Source organism: Puccinia triticina, chromosome 11A (genome assembly GCF_026914185.1).
Source record: "Puccinia triticina chromosome 11A, complete sequence".
NCBI classification, from domain to species: Eukaryota; Fungi; Basidiomycota; class Pucciniomycetes; order Pucciniales; family Pucciniaceae; genus Puccinia; species Puccinia triticina.
The window spans coordinates 3,147,069-3,167,790 of record NC_070568.1 but is presented as its reverse complement, the minus strand read 5'-3'; the positions used below and the strand labels follow the sequence as shown (position 1 = coordinate 3,167,790).

Genomic DNA, 20,722 nt, shown 5'->3' with positions numbered 1-20,722 from the left:
ATTTTCAAAAAATTCAACTGTTTATATCTTGACTCAGGTAAAAGGTATCAAAAATCTGAGGAGACAGAATTGTCCGCCTACATCTGCCCTTCCACCTGCCACCTCCCTGAGACAGTGGTGCTCTATTTCCACCTTTGAATCTGAAAAGGGAAATCAGGAATTTGTGAGCGCTCTTAACACAGGTCCTTGGGTAAATCCATACTTTGACACATGCCAAAGATAGTCTTATGTACAACATCCCTTGAGTCTGACAGACCAATGCAAATGTGCAACCCAATGTGTGTGATTATCAAGAAGGTGGTGTTCAGCTGTTAGGTTTCAGAAAAACATGCACTAAAACAACTGCTAGCACTTGCAAGAAGGCAGTCAGATTTCTTGTGTTGGATAATTATTTAAAAATCAGGTTTGGGTGTTAAAAATATATCAAAAATGTGAGCAGAGAGCCATGCTTCTTGCGCATCTTTTGGGGTAGCTCACTTGGCCTCAAGTACATTTGTGTAGCTGCTACAGGACAAGACATAACAAAACGTGCAAAACACCCTTCTGCTGCCTACTGTTTTGCAAGGTAGGGCATAAGTCCCTCCTTTGGAGGGTTGCTTTGCAACAGCGCTTGCGCACCTCTGATCAAGGGACTTAGCTAAGCTTGCTGCCAGCCCTCCCACGAGGGCTTCCTTGGCCCGCCGCGAACTTATGTAACTAAGTCCTTCCTGGGCGCAAAGCCCCGCCTCCAAAGGAGGGACTTATGAAACAGTGAAGTTTTTTGGTGTGACAAGTTTTTTGGATTTGCCAGAGAAAATCTTAATTCTGCAATAACTTTTCAACCATACCAGCTATGCTGGCATGGAAAAGATGATGAGAAAGGCCTTGGTCTTGCCTTTCTACTCATTGATTTTGGTGATCAACTTTCACCACCTTCGCCAAAAAAATGGCATCCAAATACCAATATTTTGCCAGTTTGCATGGCCGCAAAAAGCATGCCTCTGTGTGGGAAAATGCTGAAACCAACAGTGGGCTGCTACGCTAAACTATCCTAAACAGCCCCTGTGCAATAGCGTAGCACCTTTTAGCTTTGGCTGGTGCTGCAATAGTGTTAGAAGAATGTTAGCGGTGCTATGCTAACACTACGCTACATTTTGCCACTTTTAGCAGAAACCCCCGTTAAAAAGTGGCATAACGCAGAGCATTGGGCTAAGTTTTTGTTTGCCAGAGGTTAGCGCTAGCTCAACTCTGCTAACAGATAGTGGGGAAAACCCTTAGTTTTAGCGGAATTAAGCTACACTACGCTGCCCTATTTGCCAATGATAGCTTGGCTGAAACCCCATTTCCTTGTTTTTTTTTCTTCATCAACTAGTTGCTCAAAAAATACAAAAATAATAAGAGTGGAACTGAGCTTCCTGGCTACACAATACATCTTTCATGAAGAAGTTTCAATGGTTTTTGGAAAAGATACAGCCAAGAAAAAGGTGTGTCTGTGTACCTGTCACACCAAAAAACTGCATTGTTTTGTAAGTCTCTCCTTTGGAGGCAGGCGCTTTGCGCTCAGGAGAGACTTAGTCAAGTTTGGGTCCGCCATGTGCACGTGTTCTCCAAGATTCCTTGAGCCTGCTTTTGCTCCGTGTTGTCCCTCTTGCATCAATGTGAGGTGGTTGGCAGAGCACAGCTCACAGGCCCCCGGTGTGGTACTTGAAAATGTGAAAAATCAAATGTTTTCTCTCATTTGCATAATTAGTCAGAGAAGGCCTCACAGTACATCCAAATGGACCTCAGAAATGGAATATGCAGCCAAATTTACACCTAGTCGCCCCCCACAATGGTAACTGGATCTCCACTGGAAGTTAGCCCTTTGAACAACCTACACTAGCACCCAGTCAAACCCCTGTCATCTTTCCCCAATATACAAACACTTTTCCCTGCTTCATTCTATCCCCACTGCCTATTTTAAATTTCCTTTGTTTTTTTTCTTCATGACATCATTCAGCACTGTGCCCCATCAACTGGACTGTTCCATGCATTCTAGCACTTTCTACCTCCACTTTTTTATGGTTTTATTGCATGAATTGAGCACAGCCTCACTCATGTATGCACTCGTTGCATAAATTGTGCACAGCCCAGGCCAGCTAAAATTGCTCACTCAGGGATGACCTGGAGCTAAATTCCCTCACACTTGTCTGTATTATAAGGATCTCCCCCCCCCCCCCTCCCCTATTTTTGTTCCTCATTTTATTACTCATCAGTGATTCACTCACCACCTGTACTCACAACACTTAAAACCTAGCCCTCAATTTCCCCTGCCCCATCCAGTCGTCAAGAGGAGGAAAAACCCCTCAGAGCTCTTGAGACCTCAATAGGCACTCCTCCTGATGGTCGGCACGGTCCGGCCATCAATATGGTGTTGCAAGCCCGTCTGGGCACTCACCAAAGTTTGGCCAAAAAAAAGCCAAGCACACGTGGCCAACCCTAAAGCCTGCTTGGCCAATCCTCAAGCCCGCCTGGCACACTCCCAACCCCCGCTTGGCATATTGCAAAGTGGGCGGGGTTTGGCACAAAGCCCCCCTGGGCCAATTTCAAGCAAGGGTGCCACGCATGCCAAACGCTGTGCCGGCCATCAAGGAGAGAAGTTTCCCTCCTTGATGGTCACTCTACAAACCAGTCATCGAGAAGGGAAGACTCCCTTCTTGATGATCAATACAAGTATCACCCACCGCAAAGGGAGTCTTTCCTCCCCGATGACCAGCCTACAGACCGGCGATCAAGAAGGAAAAGCTCCCTTGTTGTTGTCCGATGTGCAATGTTGAGAAGCAAGAACGTTTCCCCTCCTTGAGGGTACTTTGTTCTTGCCTTTTGAGGCAGAGAGGAGGGCCGGCGTCTGATGACCAGTGTTGACCGGTGTGTTGCATGCCAAGTCACAGATCACACATCAGCCAAGAGCTTGATCTTGGCCAAGTGAGACTTGGCTGTGTGCCAAGCTCTGCCCCCCGCATAACCTGCCCAATCAAGCCTGCTGGGCACATCCCCAACCCCCGGAGGTACTTGGCCAAGCGGGAGTTGGGTATGTGCCCAGACGGGCTTGCAACACCATATGTTGTCCTCTCAATGGCACAGTACTGACCAGCCATTGATTTGTAGTTGTCTTGGTGTGCGGTACTGTCCAGCCATTGATTCAATATATTTTAATTTTGATGGCCAGTACAAAAGGCCATTGATGTGTAGCTGTCCATCTCAATTCAGTTGTTGAGGGGAGGAAACATCCCAGATGTTCATACACATTCCTCTTGATGGCCGTTACTGAATGGCCATTGGGATGCGTTGATACATAGTCCTATTGATGGCCAACACTGATCGGCCATCAATATTTTGTCCTCTTGATGGCCGGCACTGACTGGCCATCAATATTTTGTCCTCTCAATTGCCGGCACTGACCAGCCAACAATAATTTTTCCTCTAGCACTGACCAGCCATCAATATATATTCATTTTGATGGCTGGTATGTATGAGTATGAGCTATTGAGGGTAGGTAGCAAGGTTTTCAATTATAATTTATTTGTAGTGATCCCAATGGCCAGTCAGTCCCGGCCATTGGGATTATGTAGGGTTGTATTCAATGGGTTTGCCTATTCATGGAGGTGGGGTTGGGGGTTGTGTGCGGTAAAGAAGTAGAGTATCACAGGCCTCTGGCTGTGTGAAATGTGAGCCAGAGGGACTATGTGGGGAGCTATGCTGTCCCAGATTTGGGACTGGTATAGGGCCCGGATGGGGTTTTCCCAGTTTAGGACCTCCTTTAGGGCCTTGTGTGGAGGGACTAAATTGGGTTTGGGTAGCTAAATTTGGTTTAGTCCCCCAATTTAGGGCCCGCAGTGGAGATGCTCTTAGCACCTTAAAGCCCACTCCTCAAGCAGTCTAGGTTTCTGAAATTCTGGGAGGAAATTCCTGAGTCATCAGAGAGGTAGGCCATCTGCTCTTTCCGGCATCCACTCTAAAGATGTCACTTTGGTACCTGACACCCGCGGGCGGGTACCACTTGCATCAGCCAGACACCCGCCAGGCAGTGCCAGGTGCGGTGTCTGGTGTCTGTTTTATCTCCAAAACCAGTGGTTACCTGGGTACCTGCAGCAGTACCCGCCTTATACCCGGAGAGCTAGGGGTCCTTGAGTGGGGGATTTTTCACCTTATTCAATCACTTATATGCAATTACTACCCTCCGACCACTTCCAATCACCGCCTGACTCACCCATTCCCCAACCATGGGATCCACCCCCAAGCAACACAAGTTTTCCAGTACAAAGTCTGACTCATCCCCTCACCAGAGGCAACTTGCCCAAGAGAAAGCCTGCCAAGAGCGGCTTGAAGAGGCCAAGCAGAAACGGTGGTGGCATTACTGGGGCCTGTTGGGAGAAGATGCCCTCTAGTGAGCCTCCTTCCACTGGTGGTGGGCTAACAATTGGCTTCCAACTGGGCAATATACAGAGGGTGATCCGCAAGTTTGCACCAGAAACCCCTCTCAAAGCGCTCTACCTCTTTGTAGAACTGGAGTGTGCGTTGGTGGCAACCCAGGAGGAAGATTCTGCAGCACCACCTGCTTGTCCAATCCCGGACTACCAACACTCATACTCTTTCAAACTTTACACTGCCATGCCCATTCATATCCTCCCTCTCCCCAAACCTTCTTCCAACAACTGCTCTGATCATTATCAGATCTCTATTGCTAAGTTTGGCGGCCTTGGCAGCGCCAACATTAATATTGAGGGCACACCCTCCATTTTCAAATCAAAGTGATAGGGGTGATTATTAGGGCTGTGGGTACCGCTGGTACCCGCCTCAAGTACCGCCTGCAGCAGCTGGCACCCGCCAGGCAGTGCCGGGTGTGGTACCAGGTGCTCATCTGAGTGAAAATAACAGGTGGTACCTGGGTGCCAAATGCCATCTCTAATCCACTCACAGAGTGGCATGGAGGTTGTAGTGGACAGTGTTTTGGTGCCCCACGTGCCCAAACTTAGCCAAGTCCCTCAAGACTTTGGGCCCCCAGGGGGTAGGCTGAACTCACAAAGCAAGCCTCTTTCAGGAGGTGTTTATACACTGTACCCCCCCCCCCCCCCTGCACACACACACACACATTGACACAGAAATAATCTAACTTAAAACAAGTCCCCCTGGTGGGAGGCTTGCTGTGGCTGGCCGCGAAGCAGCCCCTCCTGTAGGGAGGGACTTGCATGTTATCCCCAATTTCATAGGGGAGCAGAAGGTACCAAATGGCTGTAAGGTTTTTTAACTTTTTAATAGCTCCGCCCCCAGCACCTCCAAAGTAGAGATCGCCAGTGGGTACCTGTTTGACGGTACCTGGCACCCGTTGGCGGGTACCTGCCACTGCCCTTTGAGTACCCGTCTGCAGGTGCCGGGTACGGGTCCGGGTATACAATTTGGGCTGAAAAATCTCCGGGTACCCGGGTACCAAACAGGTACCCGTTGTTGTGCACTCCAAGTGAGCTTGATGGCCGGCCATCAACATCATCCCACTCATGGCCGGCCATCAAGTGGGGTACACACCCCGCTTGATGACCGGACATCAAGCAGAGTACACACCCCGCTTGATGACCGGACATCAAGCGGAGTACACACCCTGCTTAATGATGACAGGACATCAAGCGGGATACATGTCTCACTTGATGGCCGGTGCCCTCAATGACCAGCCATCAAGTGGGATGCGCACTTGATGACCATTGACCAGTTGCCGAGTACACACCCCGCTTGATGAACGGTCATCGAGAGGGGTACACACCCTTGATGAACGGTCATCAAGAGGGGCACACACCCTTGCACCAGGAAAAAAAAATAGCCACTTGATGACAAGTGACATCATGCCAGCTCCAGCAGGCTACCCACCATCTACCCACCATCTACCCATCATCTACCCACCATCTACCCATCATCTACCCACCATCTACCCACCATCTAACCAGTTAAAGAATTTCCACAGGAGATCCTCAGTTTTTGCTGGGCACCACTGATCCCCATTTCTGGTCAGCTGATACTCAGCTTTAGCTCCCAGCTTATGCTCAGCTTTGGTGCCCAGCTCATGCTCAGCTTTGTTGCCCAGATCAGAAACAGTCCTGTCCCAGCTTATTTTCAGCTTTATTGCAGTCATGGCTCAGCTTAGACTCAGATTAGGAATATCATTGGCCCAGCCAATGCTCAGCTTTGGACCAGTATTGCCTCAGCTGATTTTCAGCTTTGGATAAATCTTGGCCCAGCCAATGCTCAGATTCTGAGTCTGACCACTCCTGTAACAGCTTATGCTCATCTATGGACCAGCCTTGGCTCAGCTGATGCTCAGCTGTGGACCAACCTTGGCTAAGACAATGCTCAGCTGTGGACCAGCCTTGGCTCAGCTGATGCTCACCTGTGGACCAGCCTTGGCTCAGCTGATGCTCAGCTGTGGACCAGCCTTGGCTCAGCTGATGCTCAGCTGTGGAACAGTCTTGGCTCAGGTGATATTAATCTTTTGAATAGTCTCAAAAAATCTGATACTCAGCTTTGGAACAGCCCTGGCTCAGCCAATGCTCAGCTTTGTACCAGCATTGGCTCAGCCAATGATCAGCTTTTGAAAATCTTTGGCCCAGCTGGTGTTAGTCTTTGGAACAGTATTGTCCCAGCTGATCCTAAGCTCTGCACAAGCCTTTTCCAAGATGATGCTCAGCTTTGGACCATTGTTGGCTAAGCTGATGCTCAGATTTGGAATATTCTTGGTCCAGCTGACACTTGGATTTGTTTCAGGCTTGGAATATCCAATGCTCAGCTGTGGCCCAGGCTCAGCCAATGCTCAGCTTTGGCCCAGGCTCAGTCAATGCTTACTGCTCAGCTTATGATGAGCATCAGCTGTTCCTGGGAAAAAATTAGGATCAGCTGACTGTGCCACATTGAGTGCTCTGGTGCAGTCCTGCAAGCTCTACAAGTGCTGGTGGAGCAGACTTGGAGCAGCGCTGGAGTAGCTCTGGAGCAGAAACCAAAGCTGCATCATGTCACTTGCCATCAAGTGACTATTTTTTTTCCCTGGTGTTGATGACCGGCCATTGTTGAGCGGAGTACATACCCCCACATCCCACGCAATGATTGGGCATCAAACGGGGTGATCACGATGGCTGGCCACTGAGCGGGGTGTGTACTCCGCTTGATGATCGGCCATCAAGAGGGGTGCGTACATACCCCACTCAATAGGCCACTTGCAAAATGCAGTGGCGGTACCTGCCTCAAGTACCACCGGTACCTGTCGGCGGGTGCCGTGTCCAGGTCCGGGTGTCCAAACCTGGAGAACTTTGTAGCAAGTACCTGCACCCGTTGCGGGCACCCAGACCTGTTTGGCCATGTCTACTCCAAAGGTCTGAGCCACAGCTTTCTGACCCTTTGTCATCTCCCCAACAATTCTGTCTCCTCGGCATTCTTGCATCACCCTCAATGTATTTTTAACACATTTTTGAAAAATGACTTGTCAAGAAATAGATCTGCACAAGGATTCACAAGGCTGTGTTGCTTGTAGATCCTGTGGACCAACAAATCTGCATGCTTTCTAGGTTGTATGTAAATTTACACATTGTATGTACATCAGCTAAGATCACCACTGTGCTGCCCTTTGGCCAAATGCGGATCCACACATGGATCCTCCAAACTTAAGACATGGTTTGGAATTTTGGTTTGCTACCTTGACCTATATTCCTGGACACTTTTGCCACTAGGGATTGCAGTCTTTGGACTGAGAGGCTGGAACAGGTGTCAAACTTTGCGCATTTATCAAGGCTACAAGACTGTCTATTCATTTTTCTTTTATTGTTTTTATTGCAATTCATAGGGCTGTATTTTTATTTTTTGCACTGAATATCCCTTCTGCTCCTGCCAAAGTTGAGGGATAGCGAGTCAGCCTCTCCGCGCAGGTCTCCTGGACCTCCGTTTGAGTGGCTTTGTTGAGCTAGGCAAGAATGCCACTTATCCTCTGAGACCAAGCTGACCAGCCACCCACAAATTGTGCACACAAGCTGCCAAGTGCAGCGGTCCAGTCAACACTAGTACACCCAGCTGTCAGTGGATATTGGCAGAATTTCTGTGGGTGGCAATGAACCACCTCAGCTTAAATAGGTTGGATGGCAGAAAGCAGGCCTCCAACCTGAGCCAGTTTACCCTAAATAAATCATTGAGGGCAAGGAATTGCAGGTCTTCAACATTCCCTCCCAGCCAAACCCAGACTCTTGCAGGCCCCGCAAAAAGGGGGCAATAGCGCGCAGCTGCCCAGGGCTATGGGAGGCCAAACTTAGCTAAGTCCCTCAATTGGAGGCGCGCAAGGCGACCCTCCGAAGGAGGGACTTACGCCCTACCTTGTAAAACAGTAAGCAGCAGAAATCCCATTTGGCTGGGGAAAATTTTCAAAATCTTCAACTCTTGATATCTTGACTCAAGTAAAAGCCATCAAAAATCTGAGCAGACAGATTTTTCTGCCTACATCTGCCCTTTCACTTTCCACCTTCCTGAGGTCGGATCCCTCCAAAAACACTCTTGAATCCCAAATGAAACAAAAAGGAGTTCATGGGTTTTGGGAGGGCATTGTTCAAACAGGCCTTGGTCAAAGCCATACTTTTGACACCTGTCAAAACCTAGCAGCTCTTATTTATTTTTTTAAAAATCAAGCTCATGTGTTACAGGTAAAAGAAAGATACCAGCAGAGAGCCATGCTTCTTGGCTATTTCTTGAAGCAGCTGACTTGGCCCCAGCTGTCCTTGCGTAGCCTCAACGGAGGGACAAGCAAAAAAGGCTGAAAACAGACATCTGCTGCCTACTCATTTGCAAGGTAGGGCATAAGTCCCTCCTTCGGAGGGTCGCTTCGCGACAGCGCTCGCGCGCCTCCGATCGAGGGACTTAGCTAAGTTCGATGGGAGGCTCGCTTCGCGAGACCACCCGCCCGGCAGCAGAGGGAAGTTGCGAAGCTCGCCCCGTCCAGAAGCGCCAGGCCCGCAGGCCAGTGGCTCTCCTCCGGCTGCACACTCCGCGCCCGGCAGCCGGGGCTCCCGCAGCACCAACGCGGCGCGCCGCGACACCGCCCCCGAAGCACGCATCAGCCGGCAAAGAAAACGTCTCCGACGCGGGGAGACTCTAAATAGCCGAGCCAAGCAGAGAGAAGAAGCGGACGAAGAGAGCGCTGGGGTAGGGGTAAGCTGCGAGCTAGGGTATACAAGCATGTGCGAAGAAGGGGGCAGGCAGCGGCGGCCTGGAAAAGCATAACAAAAGAAGCGCCGAAGGATACATAAAAAGCGAGAGCTAGTGCTGGGGCAATAAGGAAGAAGAGGGGGGGTGTTAGTGGGGGAAGTGGGCGAACGAGGAGGGCCGGTCGGGGGCGAGGGAGTGCTGCTGCTGGTGGTGATTTTGTTTGAGGGTGTCGGGGGAGGGATGGTGTGGGGTGGCGAGCTGGGGGCTGTGGAGGTGCTGCTGGGTGTGGAGGCGTTGGTGGTGGAGCTGGAGCTGCTGCTGGTGGTGCTGGTGGGTCTTGAACTGCTGCTGCTGTCTGGCGTAGCCATCGGCCGACAAGCCCTGTGCGGAGGGGTGTTTGCCGGGGCCGGAGACAGGGGCGGTGGGGGCCTGGAGGGCTTGCTGGAGCAGCGAGGCCTGGCTCTGCACTTGCTGTTGGACGGTGGTCAGGAGCTGGTGCTCGGCGGAGGCCGTCTGCTTCTGGGTCTTCGACTGGCTGACCAGGAACCCCTTGATCCATTGGCTGCAGCCACACCAGCCAGACATCCGTCAGCATCGCCATGGTTCTGGTGTGCGGGTGGGAGAGACGAGCTTACAGGTCGGCCTTCATGATCTCGATCTCCTTCTGTTGTCGCTCCAGCTGGTGCTCGAGCGACTGGTGGTACGAGGTCGCGAATTCCTGGTATATCTCGTGTCGCAGGGTCTCCCTCAAGCTGCGGTGCTCCTCATTGACCGAGAGCACGGACTCGTTGCGGATCCGGGGCCAACTCTCGTGCTGCATAGTCGGCGTACTCTATTTCCCAGCAACAAGAAAAGAAAACGTTAAGAAGGCATTGATCGTTGGGGGTCGAGGGGATAAGACTGACCGAGGGCCCGTCTACCTGTTGCCGAGGATAGCCCGCAGAGGGCGGGGGAGGATGAGGCCTGGGCCTCAGCCCGCGGATGACGGGATTAGTCGAGTTGGAGTTCGCGAGGGTGGCAGGGGGAAGGGAAGGAGATCTGCTGAACGCGGCGAGGATCTTGTCGGCGAGCGCGGGCATGGAGAGGCCGGCGTCGGCGCCGACGCGCGCGCAATGTTTCTGGAACTCGGCGTAGATCCACGACAGCGGGATCTCGGCGGGCTCGCCGGGCGGGGCGTAGTCGAGCAGCGAGGTCAGCCACTTGACGGTCGGGTCTGTCCCCGGCGCGGGCGCGGAGCCGAGCATGTACCGGCCGATCTGGGCCTGCTGCGAGCCGCGGGGATACGGAGGGCCCAGTGTGGGGCTGGAGACACTCTGGGTAGGCTCGCGGGTCGGCCCGGTGGGACTGCTGTTCAGGACTTGCGAGCCCGCGCGGGACTCGAACTGACTGGGCTCTTTACCATTGACGGCCCCATTGACGCCTGCAGGATACGATGATCCTGGGTGGGGATGAGGGGAGAGTTTGGGCGTGCCAAGCGGGAGACGGGGCGAGGTGAGTTGGCCGGCAGACGGGCTGTTCTGGACGTGATTCGAGCGAGGCGAGTAGTGCAGCCCCTGGCGGAGGTCGAACTGTTGGGCTGTCGTCTGATGCTGGCCGGGCGGTCCTGGTTGCTGCAAGGGAATGTGCACCTGGAGGGGCGAGTGCTGGGGAGTCTGAGCCTGCTGTGGCCGTTGTCCAAAAGAACCGACTCCGGCTTGTTGGCCCGCCGCCCGTTGCTGGTTGTTGGGCACGTACTGACGGTCCAGCAGTGCGTACTGCTGTTTGGCTGCGGCCGGCGCCGGAGTGGGTCGCGGCTTTTCTTGCTGCTGTCCTTGCTGTTGCACTTGCAGCTGTCGTAGCTGCTGCTCATGCTGCTGCCGTTGTCGTTGGAGCTGTTGCTGAGCAGCTTCGATTTGTCGGTGGCGTTGCGACGATTGTATCTGCTGGACTTGCTGGAGTTGCTTATACTGTCGTTGTCTTTCTTCCAGCTGTTGCAGATGCTGTTGTTGCTGTTGTTGCCGTTGATGCTGCGACAACTGCTGTTGCTGCGGCTGTTGTTGCTCTTGCTGCTGCTGCTGTTGTTGTTGTTGCTGCTCTTGCTGCTGTTGCTGTTGCTGTTGCTCTTGCTGCTGTTGCTGTTGCAGTTGCTGCTGCTGCTGCTGCAGTTGCAGCAGTTGCAGTTGCTGCTGTTGTTGCTGCAGCAGTTGCTGCTGTTGCAGTTGCGGTTGCTGCTGATTCTGAGTCAGTTGATTCTGTTCCTGCAGATCCACTCGCTGCCGATCCATCCCCTCGGCACCCTCCCTACCCACCGTCCCCCAAAAAAAAACCCCCAAAAAAACCCAAAAAAACCCAAAACAGTCAGACGCCAAGAGAGAGTGTGCAAAGCGGGGGAAGAAAGGGGAGCACGTACGGCACGGGAGCCTGGCGGGCGTCCTGGGCCGTGTGGAAGGAGGGCAGAAGCGGCGGGTCGGCGGTGTGAGGCACGGGGATGTCGGCAGCGGTGGGCGGGGGTGGTGGGGCAGATGGAGGCTCGGTGAGGCAGGGGTCGAGCAAGGAGATGGGCGACGGGACCTCCATCGACGTCGTCGTCCGGGCTACCACACACAAGAAGGAAGGTCAGTCTCGAGGGGATGTCCAAGGGAGGCAGGGGAGGACAGACGATTGAACTCGGACGCGCGGCGCGGCAGGGCGGTGGACGGATCGGCGCGGAGCTGGTGGTGGTGGGAGCCGGGGACGCCGAGGGGATCGGACATTGCGCGGGGGAAGGCGAAGCGGGCGTCGTCGGCCGGCTTGGCCCTCGCTCCGGCCCGGGCGGGCGGCTTCTGCAGCGGCAGCTGGGTCTGCTCGAGCGGCGTGGGCAGCGGGGCCAGGGCCAAGGGCGTGTGGCCGGGGGGCATGGAGCGGGCGAATTCGGCGGCCGAGAGCCGCGTCAGCTGGTGCAGGATCGGGTTGTAGCCGTATCGACAGACGTGGGTCGTGCTCAGCCCCGCTTCATCCGTCGGCCGGGCTCTCACTGCGCGTCCCATATCAGTCTCTCTCTTTCTCTTAGCTCGCTTTAGGCAGGGTCACTCACGGTAGTCGTCGATGTGCAGGACCGCACAACAGTCCAGGACCGCCCTGTAACACTCACTTTCGTCAGCCAGTGGGGAGGGGAAGGGGAGGGAGGGGGCGGACGGACTCTGCGGGATGGGCCTCGAAGGCGGCCGACCGGAAGAGCTCCTTGGCCAGCGGGCGGTGCCCGGTGTCCGTGGGCACGTCGGCGGCCCTGAGGAACCGTGCGACGACGACGACGGCCTGTGCGGGCCTGTTCGGGCCTCTGAAGGATCAGCCGGGGGTCAGTATGCGGTGGTTGGAGGGAGGGAGAGAGGGGAGAGACGGACGGGGCAGCGGCGAGGACGATGGCGAAGACTTGGCCAACCACGGGCTTGCTTGGCCGGGCGGGGTCGAAGATCCGCACCCACGAGCCCACCCGCACGGCCAGCGTCTTGAACCGCAGACACGCCAACGGGGCGGTCCCCGGCACGCCCGCGCCCGCCGGGCTGACGAAGGCGTTCAGGATCTGCGTGCGCAGCTTGGCCGCCCCGGGCTCGTCGTCTTCGGCGTCCGCGGGATGCGAGGCGGACGACGACCGGCGGCTCTCTTCGCGCTCGGCGACGACCAGCTGCTGGACGACCCAGTCGCGCTCGGCGTCGGCCGTCGACCCTTCGCGCTCCTCCGTCAGCGGCGAGGGAGTGGGCCCGGACGCAGGCGTGGGGGGGAGCAGGATGCGGACGTGCGCGCGCACCTTGCGACGCATCGTGCGCGCGAAGGCGGCCAGATGGGCCGCATGGATCGCGGCGTCGTTGGCCGTCTCTTCGGCGGTCGGCGGGGCGGTCATGGCGGAGCAGTAGTGGGCGAAGTCGAGCGCGTGGATCTCGTGATATATCCGCTGCAGACACAGCCGGGCCCGCTTCGCCGTCGCCCGGTCCCCGGCTGCGTCGCCCTCGGGCTCCTCGGCCTTGATGGGCTTGGGCACCCGCTTGGCGGCCAGGATGAGCGCGTGGATCGCCCCGTCGAGCAGTCGCAGGGAGGACAGCTGCTCGGGCGCGTCGGCCATCGTCCGGCGCAGACCCTCGAGCGGCGCGTGCAGGGCCTGTTTGAGCGTCTGCTGGTACCCGCAAATCACGAAGCCTGTGCAACAGAAAAGACGTGAGCTGAGTATCGAGGGCTGGGAGGGGAAGGACTTACGGGGATGGTCGAGGATGGTGTGGAGGAGGAGGATGAGCAGGTCGAGGGCCTTGGGCAGGTTGATGCGCTCGACAGGCCGCAGCCAGCCGAGCTCATCCACGCCGTGGTCGTGCTCGAGCCGGGCTCTTTTGGTGGCCGAGGGGGGGAGGAGGGTGTCGAGGGAGGAGGGCGAGGGCGGGTGGGGACATCGCTCGGGCGTGCGGAGCCGCTTGAGCGAGGCGGCGGGCGGATAGAGCACCTCGATCTCCGGGTCGTCCGCCAGGGCGTCCGCGGTGCTCGTCGGCAGAGCCAGCGCCAGCCGCGGCGGGCCCTCGCCGGTGCGGTTGGACGGCAGCTGCGCCCGCGCCGCCGCCGTCAGCCGGCCCGAGAGACTCTCCAGGACCGCCTCCACCGGGGTGTCCGCCAGACACGGCGGGCGCGGGTCGTCGGCCGCGTCCGGGGTCGCGAACAGCTGGTGGGCATCGGGCAGCGGGTTTTCCAGCTCGCCGTTCTCCACTTTCTCCGCCTGCAGGGAAACCACCGTCATCCAAGCGTCGTCCGTGAAGCTCTGCACACGCTCTGTCGTCAGTTTTAGCAGGTGTGTGTGATTATTTGAAGAAGGTACTGACGTCCATCGTCTTTGCCGCCTTCCATATCCCCGGCGCGATCTGGGAGAGGACGGCGAGGGTGCTGTAGACGGACTTGAGGTCGATGTAGAAGGCCTTTGCGGAGCCATACTTTCCGCTGACGAGGTCGTTCTGGAGGCTGAGTCAGTGGTTGTGCTTGGTGGTTGTGTGTTTGTGGTGCTTACCCTGACTGCTTCGAGTGATCGGGGCTCCTGGATGGCGTTGAAGAGGGTCTGGTAGTTGAGTGCGGCTGGTTTCCTGAAGACGCTAGCGAGGATGTCGGTTTCCTGTTTGGATGTTTAGATGTTTGGTTAGTTTTCCTCTGTTGACCGTCGCTGGGAGGATGAATATGTGCTGACTGTCTGTGATTCGAAGCATGCGCAGATGACGACTGCACAGCCCAGCTGGTGGTGGCGGGGGAATGCGCTGGTGGGGGTGAGCCTGGCGGAGTGTTTGACGAGTGCCTGTGCGTTGGTGACCGCATGGATGAGGATGGCGGGGTCCATGGCTGCAGCTGCCCACCCTGTGGAGGCTGCTCCCCTTTTATATGTAGCCCAGGGGACTGGCCAAGGGTCCACCCCCCAAAACAGTCACAAACCATGCAGATCCAAACAGCCCCCTAAACACCCCCCCTGCATCATACAACTGTCAACTGCATTATGTAAACTTGCTGATCTGGATGGAACTTGCTGCTTTGCAGTGTGGGAGTGAAGGAACTGTTTGGTGTGTATCTCATTCCCCATGATCAGCATATGAACCTTGGGCATCCAACTGTAGATCAAGCACAGACACATCAGACAAACATTGTATCAGCCAAGTCAATACACACACTCCCACCCTGGATCATCCAACTGACGCACATGCAAAACATCACAAAGGAGCTGTTTATGCACAGGCAGGAGGCACTGCCCATCGGTGTGTCAGACTGGAGGAACTGTCAAGTATGTTGGTCAGAGTTGGGAGACACCTCTCAGCAGAGGCTGTCCCCAGTTCCTCAAGATGAGTGGTGTTTAGTATCCAGTTTTAGCCGCACACAGCTGTCAATGAAGCCCCCAGTCATGAGCTGTTTAACACTTTCACTCTGAGGTTTTATAGCCTTAGGAGTACATGTACTGCCAATCATGTAACAGATACACTACACAGATCCTGTGTCAGCAAAGCCAGCTATCCCATCTCCTCTCCCACACACACACACATAGGTGTTCAGGAGCTGCAAGGTGTCTCAGGGGAGAGGCCACAAAATGGCAGGAAGCTCATCCCCACCTTCTGACATCTGTGTCAGCTGTCCATGCAACCCCCGGGGTGCATGCTGGGTGTTACATCAAGCCTTCATGTAGCAGATATCCGCTTTGATGGTCAAGGCCTGCAATGGGACAAGCTCAGCTCAAGCCGCCACCCTCTGAGGCACGTTGGGTGTTAGATCAAGCCTTGATGTGACAGATATCCACCGTCAGCCTTAGAGCCAGCGCAGCTGACCTCAAGTCTGCCCTTTCTACTCTTTTATACCTAAAATACTTTATATCTTTTTCATCTTAAGAGTCATCCTTATTTTGACTTCATGTTCTGTTTCCTCATGCAACCCTAGTTACAACTTACCACATCTGATTTGTAACTCTACTCCTGCCCAGAGCTCTTGAGTTGTGGTGCGCATGCACAGCTGTGATGTGTAGACACTACCAGGTGCACCGGCCACATGTACATATTACATAAGCAAACTGTGAAAACTTTCAAAATGAGGATCCCCCATGCATCAGAGGGATCCACAGAATTCAGCAGACCAGAACCACACCTCCAGACAGCCCAGGATCACCAGAAAAAGGCCACTACACTCCCAGTATCACCAACAGGAATATTGACAGTTAGTACCCTTTTCATTGACCCTTGCTTATCTCAGAGGAGTTCCTCTCTGTCTCTTTGTCCACATGAGATGGAAGGACAGGAAGTACATATGCTAAACACACCTTAAGATGTGGAAGCACATTGTAAATTAACAATGGATGAGTGAGTTAATAAGCATTACAACTTTGTGATGGATAGCATCAATAAATGTTGATAGAGAGAGAAAGATAAATCACACAATGTGAGGGAAAGGGGGGGGGGGGGGGGGGTAGACATCACTAAGAGTGATGGAAAAGATAAATCAAACTTGTGAGCTGAGGACAGTCAATGATCCTGACAGGGGTGAAGGCCATGACACAAACAATTGCTCTGCAGACAACTCCCAAAGAGGATCATGGTGGCGGGCATTTATACACCAGGAAAAAACAATGATCACTTGTCTACAAGTGACATGAGAAAGTACAAAGGCCCCTTTGGACTTTGCCATGTCACTTGCAGACAAGTGATCATTGTTTTTCCTGGTGTTAGGTCAGACATCCCCCAGTTTGAGCCAAAATAAAATAATAATCTTGTGGGAAATTGGTAGTTACAGATCCCAAACATAATTTTTTTTTGGTCAACAACTCCCAAACACATTGTACCCCAAAAAGGGGCCCAGTTCAATGTTGGGTGGCTGGTCAAGAACCAGTCCCAGTAACATAATTGACTTTTGGGAGTTGTTTGCCCAATTTTTAGGAGTTGTTCTTTCAAGCCTCTATTGAAATCATGTCATGGTGGATCTGCAATATTTAGAGATGGTCCCGCCACACCTGGGTACCCACGGTTTTTTTTTGGCCAAGTGGGACCCCCGCACCCGCACCCGCATATTGGGTCACCTGCAGGTATGCGCCCCTCAAAATTGACCAGAAGGAATCATTCCATTTGAAGAGGTTATACTCCCTTCAAACAAAAGGATTTCTTCTGTTTGAAGAGGTTGTGTAACCTCTTGAACCGCAAGGAACCCTTTCTGGCTGAGGAGGCTGAGTAACATCTTCAACTGGAAGGAATCCTTCCGGCCAAGGAGGTTGAGTAACCTCTTTGACTGGAAGGAATCCTTCCGGCCAAGGAGGTTGAGTAGCCCCTTTTACTGGAAGAAATCCTTCTGGCCAAGGAGGTTGAGTTCCTTAGCCCAAAGGATTCCTTTCAATTGGAGGGGCTACTCAACCGCCTTGGTTGGGAGGATTCCTTCCATTCAAAGAGGCTACACAACTCCTTTGGCCAGCAAGGGTTTTCTTTTGGCTGAAGCGGCTGTGTAACATCTTTGACCGGAAAGGAATTCTTCCTGTCAAAGAGTAAAAAGAGATTACACAACCTCTTTGGCCAGAAGGAATGCCTTCCGGTTGTGGCAGTCACCACATGGCCAAACAAGGGCAGGCCCCCACTAAGAATACCCGGGTACCCGCTGGATTTCTCCCAGAAACCCAGCATCCACACCCAAACACGCACATTCTGGCAGGTACCTGCAACAGGTTTGTCAGTGCCATCTCTAGCAATAGTAGCCAGCTGACAGAACTGTCTGGGCCAAACTGAAGAAACAGAGCCCTACACCCTGACCTTACACTCCTTTAGAGCTCCTTGTTTTGCTCCATTTCTTTAGTAAGATTACTTTTTCATAGAGAATGCCTTAGTGAAAACAGGTGCTGTTGGCACCCCACTTGTTTTTTCATCTAAACCCAACACCCAGCACTGTGGGTACCCCCCTTAAACATAGTGATTGGATGGAAGGAGTAACTCCTCCTTCCGGTCACTTTGGGTTGGGCCTGTGCCTCTCAGCCAATGAGATGCTGAGGCTCAGCAACCCTGACCAACAAAGTGATTGGAAGGAAGGGTTGCTTTGGGTTGGGCCTGTCCCTCTTGGCCAATGAGATTGCTGGTACTGGCCATTGGGAGAATGAATACTCTCTCTCAATTGCCTGTACTGGCTGCCCAAGGCTTCAATCCACAAGCAAGCCCGGGGGCCTTTGGTCAGCAAGTACCTGGGTACCAGGTTGTTTTTTTCACCAAAAGCTGACACCCAAAACTGCATCTGGCACTACCTCAACCTGGCGGGTGTGACAGGTACCCACCCGCGGGTGCCGGGTACCCAAAGGTGTTCCTTACTTTCTCATCAGCTTTGCACCCAATGAGTTGCTTCTTTTCAAGAAGCTTACAACACCATGAAAAAACTAAGGGGACTAGGTGGTAGGTGGCATGAAGCTAACTCCATCCTTATCTTCAATCATACACTTATGGAAAAGTGGTAGAACCCCCTGATGATGACAAAGGGGCCATGTTTATTCAAGGGAAGTAATGTTGCAGTACCAACTGGAATTTCATCATATGTTACTGAATGTTTCCTGACACCTATTCACATCAATTTTTTCATGGTTCAAGCACTGAGAGCGGCTTTGGAGGCTGTGCAGCCTGTTCCTTGCTGAATACAGGGCACCAATCAAGCCATGCCAAACGGGTACCTGGCCATGGCAGAAAAGGAATGTGGTAAGTCTACAGAAATGTTGTTCTTTGGTCTCTGTGAGAGGCAGGGAGAGTGTGGATTCTGGAAATAATGGGCTGGGGTGGACGAGTTGCTCTCAGAAGCAAGCATTCCCTCACGGAGCACTGTGGTCCTTGTTGAGGGCAAGATCTTGCCCACAGCATCATGCCAACACCAACACAGTGAGACAGCATCAGTGCCTGACACCTAGGGATGAAACTGGATAGGAAAACAGTGCCCAAACCCAACCCAGAATTGAGTGCAGGTCAGATTTGAAAATATGCTGCCCAAACCCAGCTCAACGTCTTACTGTTTTACTTTTGGGTCATGGGCTGACCCAACAGGTCTTGGGTCAAACCAACCTATCAGGCACCAAACCCCCAACTTGGCTGTTGGAGGTGTAATGGTCACAGGCCAACCTGATTAGAAAATGGAGGACTTCCCGTCGATCTGGAAAGTCAGATCTGAGCCACCAGATATCAAATTTCGCAGGGAAATCTGGGTCCCCGAAGATCCCCAAAGTGATCCAGAGTTCCAGATTCCAGATTTCCCTGCAAAATCTGGAATTCCAGATCTGTTCAAAAGTGACGGGAAGTCCTCCAATAGGCTGCCTGAACCCAACCTGGAAAATCTAGCAGGTCTGTCACTGTTGCAGGTTCAATAACCAGTTTTTGAGACAAAAGCCAACCCAGACCACAGGTTGGGTACCCAGTGGGTCAACCCAACCCACATTCAACCCTACACTTGATATAAAATGTCATGGCAACCCAACTCCAACATCTAAATTTGCAGGGGCGACAATACCACCCCACCATTCCCCAAAGCATCCAGATGACATCCAGCAGCACTGGCAGTGCATGCATGCAGTGGAACCCTGTTGCTCTGGAACCCCAGATGCTCTCAGGGTTTGCAGGGAAACCTAGGCAGATCCAGGACCAGACCTCCCTGCGTAACCTGGAAAAATCGGAGTCCCCAGACCACCACCGTCCTGGGCGTACTCTTCCTCCGACACACGCCCCACGTTGATGTCCACGTGGACGCCGGACGAGTGCGGGGCTGAGCCGGGCGAGGCTGGGGTAGGGAGTGGCGACGAGGGCCCCGGGCCGTGCTCGCTCTGGCGCGCCCGTTTCCTCGACGTCCCCGTCGACGGGGACGCAGCCGACGAGGGACCCGTCTGCTCTTGCTCCGCCGCCTGGTGGTCTACCGGGCTCGCACAGCGATGCAGGAACTCGATCGCCCAGACCGCAAACTTGCTGTACGGATGTCGGCTCTGCACCAGCGCCAGATCGGCGCCTGCTCCAATGAGCTAAGCGATGAAGAGCAGTGTCAGCTCGTGGGGGTGGGCCGGGAAATGGGCTGATCGGCATGCCTCCTCTTTGGTCTCCGTGACCAGCTTCTCAAACTCGATCTCCGACTCTGCAGGCACGACGTCTAGCCCGGAATAGCTCGACAGACTTTCGACGAACAGGGTGGGGAGGACGCGGGAGTCGGCCTTTTCTTGGCCGGTCTGGTCGAGCCGTTGGATGTAGATCTGTGATGAGAGAAGGGGTTAAAGAAAGCCAAGGGTGGGCAGTGAATGAGAGAGGTGGATCTGGACTTTGAGTTTGTTGAACAGTTTCCAGCTCTGGGGATCGAGGACCATTTCGGGGTCGAGGACGAGGGGCAGGAAGCCCTCGCAGGCGAAGACGATATCGTTCTTCCCGTAGGCCTCTTCGCCGGGCATAACGTAGAGGACGTATTCGGCGACGAAGGCGATGTTGGGGCGGCAGATGGCGAAGTAGATGGGCGGGAGGCGGGAGGCGAAGGCGGCCTTGAGGGCGATGCACTGGGGCCAGATGAAAGCCAGGGCGTCCTGTTTGAAGGGTGCGGCCGATGCTGTCGAGCCTCGTCAGCCTGCCGTGGTTGTTTGCTTGTGTGTGTGTGCGGACTGACCATGCAGTTCACCGAACTGCCGGTCGAGGTTCCGAGAGATTTTTTTTTTTTTTTTTTTGTTTTTTTTTTAAAGTGCTATTGATTTCACATACCGCACTATTAATCTAACTACTGATATGTATATACAACTATACGTTCTAGGATACCGGTGGAATAACGTCATGAAACATGCGACGTAACAAGACACATGTGATAACCAGCTAGGGTTCCGAGAGATGGAGAGCTGGTCGTTGGCCTGGTTGGCGGTCTGGAGTCGAACGGAGGGTCCGGGGGACCCCGCCCGGAGGGCTCTCCGCAGGAGAGGCTTACACCACTGCTCCACTTGTAAAGTGAGTCGTGCGGCGGGCGGACTTGGGTCGGGCCGTCCTGGTAGGACGTCGAGCAGCCCTTCGGGTCGGCCCGACCCTGCCCGACCACCCGTCGGCTGTTCCTCACGACAGGGAGG

At 53.9% G+C, this 20,722-nt stretch overlaps 3 protein-coding genes across 3 annotated transcripts; 1 reads left to right on the top strand and 2 right to left on the bottom strand.

The window, feature by feature from the left end:
* Nucleotides 1-4,395: 4,395 nt before the first annotated feature.
* On the top strand, nt 4,396-4,773 carry PtA15_11A314 (uncharacterized protein; the record flags this gene model as incomplete). The annotated part of the gene is made up of 1 exon (XM_053161210.1): nt 4,396-4,773. One exon carries the CDS (start codon nt 4,396-4,398, stop codon nt 4,771-4,773), a length of 378 nt encoding a protein of 125 aa, XP_053025179.1.
* Nucleotides 4,774-9,330: 4,557 nt separating this feature from the next.
* Nucleotides 9,331-14,500, bottom strand: PtA15_11A313 (uncharacterized protein; the record flags this gene model as incomplete). Its single annotated transcript, XM_053161209.1, has 14 exons — nt 9,331-9,448; nt 9,560-9,745; nt 9,819-10,015; nt 10,089-10,976; nt 11,569-11,756; nt 11,822-12,002; nt 12,069-12,175; nt 12,236-12,279; nt 12,371-12,456; nt 12,581-13,309; nt 13,463-13,936; nt 13,998-14,105; nt 14,180-14,281; nt 14,354-14,500. The coding sequence occupies 14 exons, from the start codon at nt 14,498-14,500 to the stop codon at nt 9,331-9,333; spliced, it is 3,555 nt and encodes a 1,184-aa protein (XP_053025178.1).
* A 3,803-nt stretch (nt 14,501-18,303) lies between these two features.
* Nucleotides 18,304-20,280, bottom strand: PtA15_11A312 (uncharacterized protein; the record flags this gene model as incomplete). Its single annotated transcript, XM_053161208.1, has 5 exons — nt 18,304-18,325; nt 19,344-19,651; nt 19,736-19,876; nt 19,943-20,197; nt 20,278-20,280. 5 exons carry the CDS (start codon nt 20,278-20,280, stop codon nt 18,304-18,306), a joined length of 729 nt encoding a protein of 242 aa, XP_053025177.1.
* Between the last annotated feature and the right edge of the window lie 442 nt (nt 20,281-20,722).